At 42.7% G+C, this 17,500-nt stretch overlaps 1 protein-coding gene across 4 annotated transcripts in view; it reads right to left on the reverse strand.

The window, feature by feature from the left end:
- jag2a (jagged canonical Notch ligand 2a) overlaps positions 1-17,500 on the reverse strand; it is a 39,841-nt gene that overhangs the window by 8,320 nt on the left and 14,021 nt on the right. Inside the window, exons 4-20 of one of the 4 annotated variants that reach the window (XM_053232633.1) lie at positions 16,235-16,489; positions 15,585-15,645; positions 13,409-13,539; positions 12,339-12,458; positions 12,120-12,233; positions 11,682-11,795; positions 6,914-7,027; positions 5,190-5,236; positions 4,823-4,996; positions 3,537-3,687; positions 2,558-2,722; positions 1,634-1,747; positions 1,191-1,304; positions 921-1,034; positions 707-823; positions 562-589; positions 320-405 (exon numbers count right to left, since the gene is read on the reverse strand). In XM_053232633.1, coding sequence (XP_053088608.1) covers positions 320-405; positions 562-589; positions 707-823; positions 921-1,034; positions 1,191-1,304; positions 1,634-1,747; positions 2,558-2,722; positions 3,537-3,687; positions 4,823-4,996; positions 5,190-5,236; positions 6,914-7,027; positions 11,682-11,795; positions 12,120-12,233; positions 12,339-12,458; positions 13,409-13,539; positions 15,585-15,645; positions 16,235-16,489 — 2,019 coding nt within the window. Of the gene's footprint in view, positions 1-319; positions 406-561; positions 590-706; positions 824-920; positions 1,035-1,190; positions 1,305-1,633; positions 1,748-2,557; positions 2,723-3,536; positions 3,688-4,822; positions 4,997-5,189; positions 5,237-6,913; positions 7,028-11,681; positions 11,796-12,119; positions 12,234-12,338; positions 12,459-13,408; positions 13,540-15,584; positions 15,646-16,234; positions 16,499-17,500 lie in introns of all 4 variants that reach the window. The other 3 variants (XM_053232632.1, XM_053232635.1, XM_053232634.1) reach the window with 3 other exon arrangements.

Genomic DNA, 17,500 nt, shown 5'->3' on the forward strand with positions numbered 1-17,500 from the left:
AATATAATTTTTTAAAAATTATTCCATCCCTATTTTCTTCCTTTTCTTTTTTTACCTATTATTATTATTATTATTATTATTATTCCCCATTTTCCCCTTTCCCTATAATTAGATTAATTTCATTTGGATTTTTTTTAATACTGTATATTTATGATAACCCTGAATATTTAATTGTACATTTAATTCTCAAAAAAAAAAAGTGCTGATTAACCTCCAGGTTAAAAATAAATCTCAACACTGAAGGATATTTTCAGCAGAATTGTCTCATAATGACCATAATATTATTTTTATGTTAAAAATTGATGTATAATGTGCTCACTGATGCGACAGTCGGGGCCGGCAAACCCAGGAGCGCACTGACACCGGAACCAGTTCACTCCGTCCACACACTCACCTCCGTTATAACTGCACAGAGAGAGTTAAACACACACACACACACACACACACATCGTCATTACAGCTACATTACAGCTACAGCTCCAGAAATGGTCTGGAGTAGGTCTCTTACACCGTACACTGATTACTATTTAACTAGATCGTGGTTTATTTTACAGATCTTACCATGGATGAGGATTACAGTCATCAACATCTATAAAAAAAAAAAGATCAAAAGTCTTAAACTCTTAATTAACACTCATAACACAAACTATACACATTAAAACTGCAGCCTCATTAAGCTCATTAAAATGTGTGGGTGTGGCCTTACCCTCAGTACAAGTAGGCCCCTCCCACCCATCCTTGCAGATGCAGGTGAAAGCTCCGCCCCCTCCGACACACGTCCCCCCGTTAGCGCACGGCTGAGAGTCGCACGTGCTGTTCATCGCTGCAGAGGTGCAGGGAGACAAGAGAAACAAGTCGTCAGTTTAGTGTTTGTCCTGTTAGTGTTGCAGCACATCTGGCTCTGTGGCGCTAAAGCTCACCTGAGTTACAGGTGCTGCCTCCGAAACCAGGTGGACACACACAGCGATACGAGTCTCCGTGATCAAAGCAGGTTCCACCGTTCAAACACGTGGTGGAGTCACACTGACTCTCTCCTGATACACACACACACACACACACACACACACACACACACAGGCAAGGTTAATCTGATATCTACACATACATGAAAATATATACAGAACTGAGCAAGCATGCATGATGGGTAAAGTTACACACACACACACACACACACACACAAACACACTTACGTGATTGACAGGTCTTGCCCTTCCAGTTGTCCGCGCAGTGGCAGTAAAAGTCGTTGAGCAGGTCGACACAGAGACCACCATTCATACACGGCTCAGACTCACACTCGTTCACCTCTGCACACAGAAACGAGGGATCAGCGGGAAAAGAACAGAACAGAACAGAAAAGAAGAAAAGAGAAGAGGAGAGGAGAGGAGAGGAGAAAAAAGAAGAAGAGGAGAGAAGAGAACAGAAGAGGTGAGAACAGAAGAAAATAAAACACAAAGATGAGAGAAAAGGGGAGAGGAGAAGAGAGGAGAGGAGAGAAGAGGAGCGAAGAGAAGAGAGGAGAGGAGAAGATGAGAAGAGAAGAGAAGAGAAGAGAAGAGAAGAGAAGAGAAGAGAAGAGAAGAGAAGAAGAGAGAATAGGAGAAAAGAGGAGAGGAGATGAGAAGAGAAGACTGACCGCGTTCACAGAGCTGACCCTCCCATCCGTTACGGCAGACACAGCTGAACGAGTTAATGCCATCTAAACACGTTCCCCCGTTCACACACGGAGACGGAGCGCAGTCATTAACATCTGCACAGGAGACAGAACGTTACCACACAGTGACACACAGTAACACACAGTGACACACAGTGACACACAGTGACACACAGTAACACACAGTGACACACAGTGACACAGAGTAACACACAGTGACACACAGTGACACAGTGACACACAGTAACACACAGTGACACACAGTGACACAGAGTAACACACAGTAACACACAGTGACACAGAGTAACACACAGTGACACACAGTAACACAGAGTGACACACAGTGACACACAGTAACACACAGTAACACACAGTGACACACAGTGACACACAGTGACACACATTCCCACTTGTCTTATCTTTCATTAATGCGTTATATACAGCTCATAAATCTCACTGTATATCGAGGTACTTCACACTTTAAATTCAAAAACTTTAAATTCACAGAACAAAGTTTAGAAAATTGTGAAAGTATTCAAGTTAGAGCTGAACTCAGTAGTAAACAGGTCACTGTCCATCTCGGAGAGAAGACAGAAATTCAGTTTACTCTATTCCAATTTACAGTGTGTGTACATTTATACTGTACATATATTAATACAATAATAACTTTTTAGGATGGATGGAAATGTAAATTCCTGCATTATGAGTCATGTGATGTCCTGCTTCTCTCAGCCAATAAGAACACACGCTACTGAACTCACATTGGTAAAGAAATTCCTGTTATAGAAATATGTCAGATTTTTATTTAAAAAGCATACGTTTTGCAGTAATGAGTTTCTGTGATGATAACTACCGCATCTGAGCTGTGTGTGTGTGTGTGTGTGTTTTTCTGTTTCCGTAACTCACTCTCGTGACAGTAGGTCCCTGTAAACCCTGGCAGGCAGGCGCAGGTAAAGTTGCCTCCTGATTGGCTGATACAGCGACCGTGCGGGCCGCACACGTTGGATGAAATGTGCCACGCCCCTTCCTTGCTGGAGTTGTTCGCCACGGAAATGGTGCAGCTGTCAATCACTAGGATCAAAAGACAGCAGAAGATATATTTTTGTTTGGTCAAATCAGCCGTATTACTAAAGGAAAACTCCAACCACGCGAGATATAAAGGAATAAAACACTCCGTGTCGTGCTGCTATCGGAAAACAATCAACCACAGGGTGGTGTGATGAAGTTACTGTAACCACCCAGAAGTGGATTATTTTCCAATAACGATGTTTAAAACAGTGTTTAAATGTTACACAGCAGTGTGCCAATGATATAATTTTTTTAAAATTAAAAAATAGCATAATGTATTTTTTATCCGTTTATGGTTACATTTAGTGTCATGGAATGTCCACGAAGCAAGATCTCACGTCCGTTATAGCAGTCATAAACAGTAGTTCCCCCACCAGCAATTCATTTTTCTGTCTTGAATTAATTAATTATTTAGTTAGTAATTAATTAGTAATTAACTAGTACTTATTTAGCAATTAATTAATTAGTTAATAATTTTTTAAAAAAATGCACATTGTCATGTGGCCAAGAAACCACAATAAAGCGTAAACTCCTGTCCAGAAAATGCTGGAAAACTTAAAGATACAGCTTTACCTCTGACTGTTACAAAGCACTGACACTGGAGACTCCTTCCATAAATGTTAAATAAATGTCTCCTTACAGAAAACGCCACCAGATCAACAATTATGCTAAACTGAGTTCCCGTATAACGTATTAGAACGAGCGCGTTAATACTGTCAGAGCTGCTGTTACAGAAAACTAATCAACGCCTTCGGACCAATCAGAATGGTGTAACTGGTTTTATTCCAGGTGATGTCAGCGTGGTGTAAGGTATCACCTTGGCACGAACTGATCTTGCAGTGGTCCGTCAGCTCGGCGCAGGTTCTGCCCTCATAACCATCAGCACACTCACAGTAGAACCCTGACTGCAGGGCGTGGCACTCAGCTTTGTTTACACACGGGTTAGGAACACACGGGTCCACCTGCACCTGCACCGGCAGCGAGACAGGACCAGATAAAGTCAGACGCAAGAGGAGAAAGAAAATAAAAGAAAGAGAAAGGAAGAAAACGAGAGGGAGCAACTGGCAGAGAGAGACTAAAGGAAAAAGGGTCAAGGAAGGTGAGAGAGATACTGAGAGAAAGAAGAAGAGAGAAAGAGGAACTGAGGAGGGGAGAGTGGTGGAGTGGTAGAGAGATGATGAAAGGGAGCAAGGAAAAAAATTGAAAGTGAGACAAAGTGAAAGAAAGAGGAACGGAGAGAGTGAGACAGAGTGAAAGAGAAAGAAAGAGAGAGTGGAAGAGAGGGAGAAAGGGGGAATGAGGAAAAGAAAAATAAGGAGTATGAAAGAGGTAAAACAAGAAAAAGAAAAAACAGAGAAAAAAAATGGAGTGAGAGAAAGTGAAAGACGGAAGAAATGGAGAGAGTGAGACAGAGTTAAAGAGACAGAAAGAGAAAGAGAAAGATAGAGAGCAAGGGGAGTGAAAAAAGTAAAATACGAAGAGAAAGAGTGGCGGACATGTAGAGAGGTAGTGAGAGAAAGAAAATGTAAAAGAATGAAAAAAACAGAAAAAATAGAGTGAAAGAAAGTGAAAGATTGAAAAACAGAGAGAGTGAGAGAATGGAGGAGAGAGAAAGAAAGAGAGAGGAGGTGAGAGAAAGGGAAAAACAAATGGGAGAAAGAGGAAGAGTGAAAGAGGGAGTGTGGGAGAAAGAGTGGCAGAGAGGTAGTGAGATGGAGCAAGAAAAATGAGAAAAAAAAAAAGAAAAAAGAGAAGTGAGAGAATGGGAGAGAAAGGAGGTGAAGAGATGAACGGTAGTGAGAAACGGAGAGAAAAGAAATAGCGAGTGAGAGTAGGAAGAGAGTTAAGGAAAAGGAGAGTGAGAAGAAAAAGATAGAGAGATAGAGCAAAGGAGGAAGAGAAGAGGAAAGAGAGAAAAGTGAAAGACGAAAAAGGGGAAAAAATAGGGAGAGAAAGAAAAAGTGAGACAGAAAAAGAGAGTGTGATAGAGAAAAAAGAAGAGAGAAATCAAGAGCGAAAGAGAGGAAATAAAGGAAGGGTGAGAGAGAGAGAGAGAGAGAAAGAGAGAGAGAAAGAGAGAGAGATGATGTGTGTGTTCCTCACCTCGCAGTGTGTCCCTGTGTATCCGCTCACACACTGACACTCGTAGGTGGTGTGTGTGGCGTGACACTGACCGCCGTTCTGACACGGCGAGCTCACACACACACTCTGCTGCACCTCACAGTGCTTACCCACAAACCCCGGCTGGCACTGACACACGTAGCCGTGACGCCCGTCCTACACACACACACACACACACACACACACACACACACACACACGAGTGAAGACTGAGAAACGCCTGGCGGTTAGATTAGTGCACTTGTTCCACACACTGAACGCTGCGTGTTCTGATTCGTTGACATTCTGGTGAAATACTGATTGTGCCACGTTGTTGTGAAGGTGTGAGAAAACGTCGGTTTGTACTCACCGTACACGTGCCGCCGTTCTGACACTGGCCGTAACACGTGCGAATGTCTGCAGGCAGATAAAACCGTACACAAGTTTAGCGTTTTCATCTTTTAGAGGTTTGAGTTTTGAGAAGCAGTAAAGGGAAAGTTTGGATCAAATCTGCACACGTCTCAAGTGTAGTCGATTGGCAAAGACGTGTTTGTTGTCTGCACAAATCCTCATTTTCTTCTACAAATAACATTATTATTCAGACTTTGGGAGGCGGGGCTTAAATTGAAGGGGCGGAGTCAACCCGAACTACACTGAGGAAAAATCTAGGTGCTTCCCAGGGCTGGGCGATGTGACGGTGTAATAATTTAATATATCACTTTTCTGAGATATCGTTGCTCTCGTGATATGTTTTAAATAATTTTTTAAATATCTTTTTTTTTTTTTTTTTTTTCCCATGGACGGATTTAACGCAGCCCCCCGCTCCCTGAAGCGCAATAATTTAACTCCGCCCACATTTACGCAATAATTACAAACTGACCGTAAGCAGCTGATATGATGTTAGAATTTTGCACTTAAATCTTTAAACGTGAAAAAGATTAACATTTTTACAGATTTTTTCTCTTTGTGTGAATAATTAATTAATTAATTTTTTTTGTCTTTTGCTGCCAATTTTATTGCAAACATTCTTTTTACTGTAGCATTAAAAAAAAAATTTGATGATTTTATTACTGTTTGACAATACGATAAAAATAAATGCACTTTTACTATATAAATAAATAAATACAAATTTATTTATTAAAAAATGACATATTATTTGTTAAAAAAATAAATTACTTAACACTGAAAAGAAAATTAAAATCTGTAAAAAATTTAAAACAAAAGCACATTTAATATAAAGCACACAATTTTAATATCCCAACAGCTGCTTTCATAATTTATCATGATATCAATATTATATTGTCTGTATATAATACTGTATATAGTATGGTGATTTCGCCCAGCCCTGTATTGAAGTGACACTTTAGGGAGCGAGAACGTCTCATTTATTAACTTTAACGTTGAGTTAAGTGTTAAATTCACAAAGCTCTTTAAAACTTAGGGTGTGTCCCGAGCGCTTGTCTAAATGGTGGTTCTAGTAAATGTTGCAAATGTTCTGAAAACACTTCTGAGACAGACAGTAAATCTATTCTTCTGATCGTTCACGCGATGTTTTTCAGAGTGACCTCTGAAGGCATCGTGTGTGTTACTCATTTTACAGTGTAAGTGCATTCTTTCACGTGCAGTCAGAATAAGCGTAACTGTGGCGATTGGGACACACCCTCACACAGCCTTTACAGCTCTAGGCTATAAATTCAAAATGCAAATATACTTCTTCTTCTTCTTCTTCTTCCAGGTTTAGGTGTTCTTTTAAGACCTAAAGTTTCCGTGCACAGCAAAAACAAGCGTGAACATGCACGAGTAGCAGAACAAGTGAGCAGCAAGACAGGCAGGAAACAAAGATGCTAAATTCGGTTTCAGCCGTACAGAGGAATGTTTAAGATCTATTCCAGTCTGAAGTATAGAAGAGAACGCTAACTCAGATCTCTCCAGGATTAACCTTGTGGTCTCCATTCTGCTTTCCTGTTGCTCTGTAGATCTGATTTATTATTAAAGAAAGATTAACAAAGATGAAATAGAAAGATATGAAAAAAATAATGGAAATCCAGAGGAGACAGGGAAAGCGATAAAAAATACTGATGCTGATATACTGACTGATGTCACAGTTTGGTCCCGCCCACCCTGGATAGCAGGCACAGTGATATCCACCAATCAGATTTTTACACGAGTAAGAGTTTGCACAAGGCCTCTTCACACACTCATTCACGTCTGTGAAAGACAGAGACAGAAACAAGCGATGAAACCCCACCACCCATCAGGATTACACACATTAGGCTGCTGAACGTACTATGAATAGCAGGGTCTGCTTTACTCCTGCATCATTTGAATCCATATGTTTTAGGTTTGTCGGATGGTGTGAATGCTGTTGAGTATCCTCACACACACACACACACACACACACACACACAAAACGGCATCGAGTGCAGCCCCAATAAAACACGCCGCCTGGTGAGTTTCATCAACGCCCTGGCTGACTGCTTTACAGGTACACAAGCTTCACTGGGCTTAAATCTGACCCTGGAGTAAATATCTCACCCCTCCGTCTCTCATTCTCTCTCCGTCTCTCATTCTCTCTCCATCTCTCATTCTCTCTCTCCGTCTCTCATTCTCTCTCCATCTCTCATTCTCTCTCTCCGTCTCTCATTCTCTCTCCATCTCTCATTCTCTCTCTCTGCCTCTCATTCTCTCTCTCTGCCTCTCATTCTCTCTCTCCGTCTCTCATTCTCTCTCTCCGTCTCTCATTCTCTCCCTCTTGCCTCTCATTCTCTCTCTCTTTCCTCTCATTCTCTCTCTCTGCCTCTCATTCTCTCTCTCCGTCTCTCATTCTCTCTCTCTTTCCTCTCATTCTCTCTCTCTGCCTCTCATTCTCTCTCTCTTTCCTCTCATTCTCTCTCTCTGCCTCTCATTCTCTCTCTCTGCCTCTCATTCTCTCTCTCAGTCTCTCATTCTCTCCCTCTTGCCTCTCATTCTCTCTCTCCGTCTCTCATTCTCTCTCTCTGCCTCTCATTCTCTCTCTCTCTGCCTCTCATTCTCTCTCTGCCTCTCATTCTCTCTCTCTCTGTCTCTCATTCTCTCTCTCCGTCTCTCATTCTCTCTTTCTCTTGCCTCTCATTCTCTCTCTCTGCCTCTCATTCTCTCTCTCCGTCTCTCATTCTCTCTCTCTGCCTCTCATTCTCTCTCTCTCCATCTCTCATTCTCTCTCTCTGCCTCTCATTCTCTCTCTCCATCTCTCATTCTCTCTCTCCATCTCTCATTCTTTCCCTCTTGGCTCTCATTCTCTCTCTGTCTCTCATTCTCTTCCTCTTGCCTCTCATTCTCTCTCATTCTCTCTCTCTGCCTCTCATTCTCTCTCTTGCCTCTCATTCTCTCTCTCATTCTCTCTCTCTCTTGCCTCTCATTCTCTCTCTCTGCCTCTCATTCTCTCTCTCTTTCCTCTCATTCTCTCTCTCTGCCTCTCATTCTCTCTCATTCTCTCTCCGCCTGACAGTCTCTCTCTCTCTGCATCTCTCATTCTCTCTCTCTGCCTCTCATTCTCTTTTTCTCTTGCCTCTCATTCTCTCTCTCTGCCTCTCATTCTCTCTCATTCTCTCTCCGCCTGACAGTCTCTCTCTCTCTGCCTCTCATTCTCTCTTTCTCTTGCCTCTCATTCTCTCTCTCTGCCTCTCATTCTCTCTCTCTCTTTCCTCTCATTCTCTCCCTCTTGCCTCTCATTCTCTCTCTCTGCCTCTCATTCTCTCTCATTCTCTCTCCGCCTGACAGTTTCTCTCTCTCTGCCTCTCATTCTCTCTCTCTGCCTCTCATTCTCTCTCTCTGCCTCTCATTCTCTCTCTCTGCCTCTCATTCTCTCTCTCGCGTTTGCTGATCTTCTCAGACTCTTTAATCTTTTTCTTTTTTTCTCTTTCTTTTTTCTTTGAGCACTTAGTTGTTAGGTGTTTCGAGGCCGTGTTTTTTCTCTCTCCCCCGGAATGGTTTCAGGTGTATTCCTGATATGAACGTGTCAGTCGCGTCCTTGCTGTAGGAGAGCAGGTGGGCCACGTTAACATGAACGTTGTTTTTCTGAAACTGAAAATCTAGTAAACAGATTAATTGAGAGTCAGAGAGAGCTATGTGCCAGTTACACTGCTGTCTGCTCCGCCTTCTAAAGTCATAATCTCTAACGTGGCTCTGTTTAGCAGTAATGAAGCTATTGTTAAGGAATTGACTAGATTTGGTAAAATTGTCGGGGCAGTGAAAATGATCCCGCTGGGTTGTGAAAATGCAACACTTAAACGTGTGTTATCTTTCAGGAGACAAGTTTACATGTTTTTGAACTCTCCCACTAAAACCCTGGATGTGTCTTTTCAGATCGCCTGAGGGGAGAGTTCTTATATGGTGTACGCTAGTACGGAAAGTTTGCGCTGGTTTGAATGTGGGGATATCGGGGACAAACGCTTTACCTGTCAACATAAAGAATGCGCTGCTGATAAGCAAGGCCCGCCTGTAGTCGGAGAAAACAGTTCAGAACAGGAGGATACAGTAAAGCATTCTGATCCGGTGAAGGCGCACAATGATGCTAACATCCGAGAATCTTGTGAATGTTGCTGATAACGAGAAGCCCAGTTGAGCAGTGATGTTGGTCAGAGTAACAGTAAGAAATGGCTACTCTGTTTGTAATGATGCTGAACTGGAAATTAAGATTAATGAAGGACAAAGCGATGAAATGGGCACATTTTCAGAGGCAAGTGAAGAAAGTTTTCTAGATGATGACTCAGACACTGATGTTGATGTGGCTTAAAGTTGTGACAGTGATCTATATACAGCTGACCAGATGAATGCTTATATTCAGTGGGGAAAGACAGGAATTAAATGCTTAGGAGTGTACCTTGGGAGGGATTAATTAAGAATGCTCATGCTAAGTTGTCTAAATGGAAATGGTTGCTACTCCAGCTACGGTATAGGGGAAGAGTCCTGATAGCAAATAATCTTACTGCTTAAACGCTCTGGCATAAATTTATGGTTCTGGATCCACCAAGAAATCTGAGAGAGGATATTCAAAGGAGTCTTGTTGACTTTTTTTGGTCAGGACAGCCCTGGCTAAGAGCTGCTGTCCTTTAGCTTCCAGTTCAAGAAGGAGGACAAGGATTAATCGACATTCACTCTAGGGCGGCTGTTTTTCGTTTACAAGCAGTACAGCACCTTTTATTCTATCAGCATCACCACTGATGGATGTGGCATGTGCCCTGTTTCGCAAGGCCAGAAGAATGGGTCTAGATGAACACCTATTTTGCCCTGTGTCTCGAGAGAGTGGATTTGCAAGGACTTACAACCTTTTATCAAAGTGTTCTGTAAGCATGGCAGACCCTGTCCTTTTCGAGGGAATGGGAAAGACCCAACCTGTGGTTGCCTGAAGAGCTTTTGTTTTTTAAGCCGCTCATCAGCACTGAGATGCTATGCTCAGCTACCATTAGGACTGCATCGATGGAGGCAGGTTTCTTTAAGATATGTCATCTGAGGAGGGAATGGAGTTGGCTAACAGCTGAAGACTTGGGCTTTAAGACAGTGAGTTTTGCTCAGCAGATGCCGGACGACTTGGAGGCTGTTTTTCCTGCTCCAGCAAGAGATTTTTTGAAAGACACTCCTGCTGAGAGCACTAATGGGATTTCTTTTTATCCTGAACTGCGGGTTTTTTTGGATAAAGGGGGCTGGCAAGAGGATGCTGGAAAATTACTTTCCATCCCAGAACTTTTTAGTGATGTGACAATCACTTATCAACATCTTGTAAGATGTAAGAAATACTAGATGGACAGAGGTGTTGGATCCAGGCTCTTCCCCGAAAGTTAACTGGAGGTTCCTGTACAAAAGACCCACTGAATATAAGCTGTGAGATCTTCAGTGGAGAATTGTACATGGGATGTTAGCTACAGACAGACACATGGCACGACTGAAATCCTCAAATGAGGAGTGATGTCCCTTTTATTGGGTTTCTGAAACTGTTTTTCATGTTTCATGTTTTCAAATTGTAGATTTAGTGGAATCTTAGGGTCTACAGTTTACAGGCAGTTTTAATCAAGCATTGTTTATTCTTGGCCCAAAATTTTCTGTGAAAAACAAACATGAAGTGGTTTTATTCAACTTTTTACACGGTACTGTGAAGTTAGCAATATGGTGTACAAGAAGAACTAAAGCAGAAGGAAGAGGAGGGGTCGATCCTGTCCTAATGGTCAAGGGTTTTATAAAGAAGAGATTAACTCGAGAATTTGCCTTTTATAGTCTTGTAAATGATGTGAATTTTTTTTTTTCATGAATGGGGTGTTGATAATATTTCATCTTGAGAGGACGCTTTATTTTATTGACAAATGGTATTATATGGCATTATATTTTTTTTCAAACTTCTACACTTTTTTATGTTTAGATTTCTATTTGTATTTAGTTTTGTAAATATATAGGTCTCTGTTTGTACTGAATTAATAAAAGAGATCTTAAAAAGTCTCTCTGTCTCTCTCTCTCTGTCTCTCTCTCTCCACCAAATATACCCCTGTGAGAGTAAATTTAGCCAGCGGTTGGCGGTCACCAAGGCCTGAGTTATATTTAGCTTCGCTCAGGTTACTGATAACGTACGGCTTTCTGCAGCAGACACGCAGTCTGCGATCCTCAGACGTCCAATACCACACACACGTGCACGCACACACACACACACACACACACACTGTCTGCTGCTCTAGAACAGCATTTGCTTCCAAACACGCCTTGTTAAATGAATCATGCAATTTCTTCACATGCTTTCTTTCTGCACATGATGCAAGAACAGAACTGTACATTCCACAGAATCCATCACACACACACACACACACACACACACACACACACACACACTCTGCCCTACCTATCTGGCAGGTTTTTCCCGTCCATTGTGGTGGACAGACACACTTGAAGCCGTTGTCCTGATCGATGCAGGTTCCTCCATGTGCACACGGACTGGACATGCACTCATCTTTGTCTGTAACACACACACACACACACACACACACACAGTTTATAGCATTTGAGAGATCGAGATTATAGATAGATATCCTCATTCTGTCCTATGGATTTTTCCATATATGGTCAATGTTTAAGTTAATTGATCTCACCTGTTACTCATTACGCAGTCTAGTGTGTGTGTGTGTGTGTGTGTGTGTGTGTGTAAAATTATGAATCTCAATTCTTGCTGTTTTGCCTTTGCAAGTTTTAATATTTTCCTCATTATTTTGCTCGTGCCTGTTCGACTGGTGGACAGCGTACCAATCTAATAGGTGTGTGCAAGTGGAGTTTGACCTCTGACCTTTGGCGCAGGTCGTCCCTGACCACCCTGATGGACAGTGGCATTCGAATCCTGATACAATCTCGTGGCATGTCCCGCCGTTGGCGCATGGGTTGGACATACACGCGTGTTCCACTGGACATTATCAACACACACACACACACACACACACACACTAGTTAACACTTCAGCACTGTTGTGATGTCATATCGTGTGTAAAGATGGCGTCAGGCTCCTCACCTATCTCACAGTTCTTGCCCGAGTAGCCGTTGGGACAAACGCAGCGGTACTCGTCCGGCTCGGTGTTCATACACGTCCCTCCGTTTACACACGGCCGGTGAGTCCCGCAGTAATTCAGGTCTGTGCAAGAGTGTGTGAAAGAGTACCAGAAATACGAAATGACTATGAACTACATAACATTATACACGCAGACCTCTGAATGAGACGCGTCACTCTGACGTCAGCCGAGCCACATGGTGATTTTTAAAAGCAGAGCCAGATTTGAAAAATGTGTCAGATTTGAAAAAGTGTTCATAAACGCGTTCATTTTTACCGCATACTATCAAATCGCACACGTTTCCACGCTAGCAGAAGACGGTTGTGGTCACAGGCAGTTAGGAGACATAACTGATCACAGGAGCTCCGCCCATTTCATTTCAGCTAAGTATCAGTTATCGCCTCAGTTATCGCCTAAAATCTATAACAACAAACTAGCTAGCTAACACTTCATAGCTAAGTCATGTGCTTGCTGAGGAGCTGCCAATAACGAACACGTTTAGCTAGCTAACTTTGTGATGACATCTTTCTGGGCAGCATCTTGCTCATAAAACACTTTCGCACTGTTTTATTTCTTGAGTATAAACGCTCAGAGTTTCTATGAGATATAGATGTATATATAGATGTGTATATATGTCCGGTCGGTGGAGGCTAAACCACCGCCACGTCAAGCCATAAGGATCTTCTAGAGTTACCCCAACTGAAAGTGTTAGTTTAGCTCAACAGCAATCCCTGTCTTTTATTTCTAACCAATAATAATAATAATAATAATAATAATAATAATATGTGGGTAATGTTTTAGCTAACCTCAATCTGACTCCTAAATAAAATTCTGGAGCGATTCTTCAGGCAGATTATAAACAAGTAGCGTCAGGTTGCTAGGATACTCGGGTCTTTTATGCAACCTGGCATCTCTTTTTGTTTGCAAACACTAACACTAAACACTACACGCGTATCGTATGTACTGACGTTTTGTGTCGAAGCAAAAAACGTATAGCGTACAGGAAGCAGAAGTACGGTGTGTCAGTGATCACCTTTGTCGCAGAGCAGCCCGCCCCAGTTCTTCTCACAGATACACTCCCACTTCTTCACACACGTGCCGTGAACGCAGCCCGGGTACGGCACACACTCGTCACACAAAGGACCCTGCCAGCCGTAACTACACCTGCAGCAAAACACACACACACACACGCCAGGTTTTTTAGTGTTGTTCTACCAAGGAAGAAACTGACAATAAATAAACATGACGACGAGTAATAAATCTAAGAAATTGTTTAAAACTATAAATGGAATAACGTTGAGATCCCGATTTTGCGATCACGTGTGTAATCGTTGATACAGTGAAAGCTGCGGTAAGCTGCGTTTTTCAACGTCAAGAAAGGAAAAAAAAAGAGAGGGAAGTAAGTGAGAACAGAAACTTGTATCGGGGACATTCCTCAACATGAAATGTAACCATAAATGGATAAAAAGTACTACATTACGTTATTTAATGAGTTAAAAACTGCATACTGTTGTCGCATGACAGGAATAAAACACTCTGTGATGGTGACAGTGACTCCGCTTCATCACACCACCCTGTCATTGATGATTTTACTACAACTGCACGACACGGAGTGTTTTATTCCATTTCTGAGGCATGGCAAGATCTCAAATAAGACACACACACACACACACACACACACACACAGAGGCAGACGCAGAGTGAGAGGTTAGCTAATCAGTTGGTTTAGGGTGATGTGGTGTTATTTTGGTGTTGGTGGCAGCCTTGTTCCAGCTGTCTCCAGATTTCATTCAGAACTATTTAAAGCCTCTACATAGCACAACACACACACACACACACACACACACATACACACACTCTTACTATTGACACGCACACACCTTGCCATCTGATATACACACTAGCTGCTCAGACACTCCTCAGTGAAGCTTCAGACAGATCATTCAAACTGATACACACTCACCATCAACACAACACGCAACGCAAGCAGCAGTGACCACAGAGACAAAATGGCACAATGACACACAACACGCACTACAAACACACACCACAAACACCACACACAACTCTTAGTGATGATTAAATTTGTTATTTTTGGGAGCTTCTCTTTAAAAACAGCAAAAAGCGTGACTGTGGGAAAGACGATGTGACCAATTATTTTATCTGAGGTTTTATGAGTCACAAACACAGACACACACACACACACACAGAGATCTATATCTTTCTCACACTCTCACACACAGATTTCCTACAAAGCCTTAACAAACACGCCATAGCATGTAAGAGGAAGAGAGAGACAGATAGACAGGCAGAGACAGAGAGAAAGAGACAGAGAGAAAGAGACAGAGAGAAAGAGACAGAGAGAAAGAGACAGAAGGGAAGACGGTGAGAAAAAGACAGACAGCGAGGTGAGGTGTGTGTGAGGTGTATGTGTGCGTAAGGTGTGTGTGAGGTTTGCGTGAGGTGTGTGTATGTGAGGTGTGCGTGAGGTGTGTGTGTGTGAGTTGTGTGTGAGGTGTGTGTGTGAGTAAGGTGTGTGTGAAGTGTATGTGTGAGTAAGGTGTGCGTGAGGTGTGTGTGAGGTGTGCGTGAGGTGTGTGTGTGTGCGTTGTGTGTGTGTGTGAGGTGTGTGTGTGTGAGGTGTGTGTGTGAGTAAGGTGTGTGTGAAGTGTATGTGTGAGTAAGGTGTGCGTGAGGTGTGTGTGAGGTGTGCGTGAGGTGTGTGTGTGCATGTGTGAGGTGTGTGTAAGGTTTTTGTGTGTGTGTGAGGTGTGTGTGTGTGTGAGGTGTGTGTGTGCATGTGTGAGGTGTGTGTAAGGTGTTTGTGTGTGAGGTTTGTGTTTGTGTGTGAAGTGTGTGTGTGAGGTGTGAATGAGGTGTGCGTGTGAGGTGTGTGTGAGGGGTGTGATGTGTGTATGTGATGTGTGTGTGAGTGTGAAGTGTGTGTGTATATGATGTGTGTGTGTGCGTGTGTGTGTGATGTGTGTGTGTGTGTATGTGAGTGTGTGTGTATGTGTGTGTGTGAGAGTGTGATGTGTGTGTGTGTGTGTGTGAGTGTGATGTGTGTGTGAGAGTGTGTGTGAGTGTGTGATGCGTGTGTGAGTGTGATGCGTGTGTGAGTGTGATGTGTGTGTGAGTGTGTGTGTGTGATGTGTGTGTGTGTGTGTGTATATATACAGAGAACAGAGCAGTGAGATCAATAGACTTACGTGCACTGTCCCGGGGCGGCGCAGCTTCCGTGCAGCTCACTGCAGCCCTGCTTACAGACCGCTATCACACACACACACACACACACACACACACACCATTAATCTCTCAGCAGTATTCATATACGTGAATAAATCATGCTTATTTTTGGTGTATTTTCATGTATGTTTAACATTAAAAAACAAATATACAAAATACACACACACATCTATAAATAAACAAATGCATACACATACGTTTTAATTTACAAAATATCAGAGAAATTACAAAAATTAAAAAATGATAAAAATGGCAAAATAAAACCATAATAGAAAAAACAATAGAAAAAGAAAATGACAAAACAACACAAAATTGGCAAAAGAATGAAAAAAAAAGCAAGATTTTTAAAAAATGCCAAAACAATGATATTAGAGACCCGGAATCTGCGCCCGTCGCTCCTGAACTTATACCGAACCTGCAGTTCTACACCTACCAAGAAGATCAACACCACCGTCACACCCTCCACCGTGTCCCCCACAAGCCCCGCCCCCAGGTCAGGCAGAGACAGGTACGCGTGTTCCTCCCTCCGTAGCTGGATCTTCTACTTAATCTTTCACACAGCAAGGCTAACACACACACGCACACACACGCACACGCACACACACACGCCCACCTTTCTTGCAGTCGGGTCCGGTCCAGCCCTCCAAACACTGCACGTTGCCATGGTGATCGCACTCGTAGTGGCCGAAGAGGTCATCGCGGGGTCGGCACAGTTTGTTGCACTTGTTGCCGTAGTAATGGCGATCGCAGCGCACACACACGCTGTACTGGAAACTGGCGGTGAGGCCGAGGTGCTGGATCAGCTGACGCTCGTCGCCGGGGTTCATCTCTCCCCGATACACACTGCGCTCGATCAGCTGCTCATCATCTGCCGCAACTCACACACACACACACACACACACACACACACAGAATCCAGTCAGCATCGCTTACTAATTAAAGTTACATGCGTACACAGTTTTACGCATTTATTCATTACATCTGATTTTGTCTTTGACTTACAGGTAAAAATATCTGTTCATACCGCAGCGCTGCTGAATTCTGGATTCTGATTGGTCAGAAAGTGTTGATTAGTTTTCTATAACAGCAGCTCTGACAGTAGTGCAGCTGTAAGGTTAATATTAACACATTATCGTTTCTATAGTAACAGCTCATTCACAGGGACTTGTACAGCAGACACTCCACGTAAACGGATTAAAGAAACGTGTGGAATCGCTGTTTTCTGTAAGGAGACGTTTGTTTAACCTTTAAGGAAGGAGTCTCCAGTGTCAGCGCGTTGTAACACTCAGAGGTAAAGCTGTAACTGAGAAAGGACAGGCTGGTGAGGCACCGACTGTTTATAGGAGCTGATATGATGTAAGTGAGAACAGGAACTTTTTTGCCGACGTTCCACAACATAAACTGTAACAATAAATGGATAAAATGTACAGCGTCGTTCTTTAATAAATTTCTTTTTAAAAACTGTAACTGTTCGCAAATTGCGGTGGTATAAGAGGAATAAAACACTTGCTTTTATAGGAAAATAACAGCACTTCAGGATGGTAAGAGTAACTCCTCTTCATCGCACCTCCTTGTCTTTGATTATTTTCCTACAGCAGCATGGCACAGAGTGTGTTATTTCTTACCTAGCAGTATGACTGGTGTAAAACGAGTGCGCTAGGCTTGTAGGGAGCATGGTATTCGGTGTACATTCCCCCTGAGAGGCTGCTGTGTAAATCCTCTATTAATCCTCTCCTCGTCGTGTTGTTATGAATATTTGTATGACTGGACGCAGGCCAGCGCTACGCCCTTCCACAACAACACGGCTCTCTAGGAAGTGGAGGAATTCTCCGATGGCTCCTGAGCGTTTACGGCTTCCCTTTGAGAGTGCGCAGGGCGA

Source organism: Pangasianodon hypophthalmus, chromosome 3 (genome assembly GCF_027358585.1).
Source record: "Pangasianodon hypophthalmus isolate fPanHyp1 chromosome 3, fPanHyp1.pri, whole genome shotgun sequence".
Lineage (NCBI taxonomy): Eukaryota > Metazoa > Chordata > Actinopteri > Siluriformes > Pangasiidae > Pangasianodon > Pangasianodon hypophthalmus.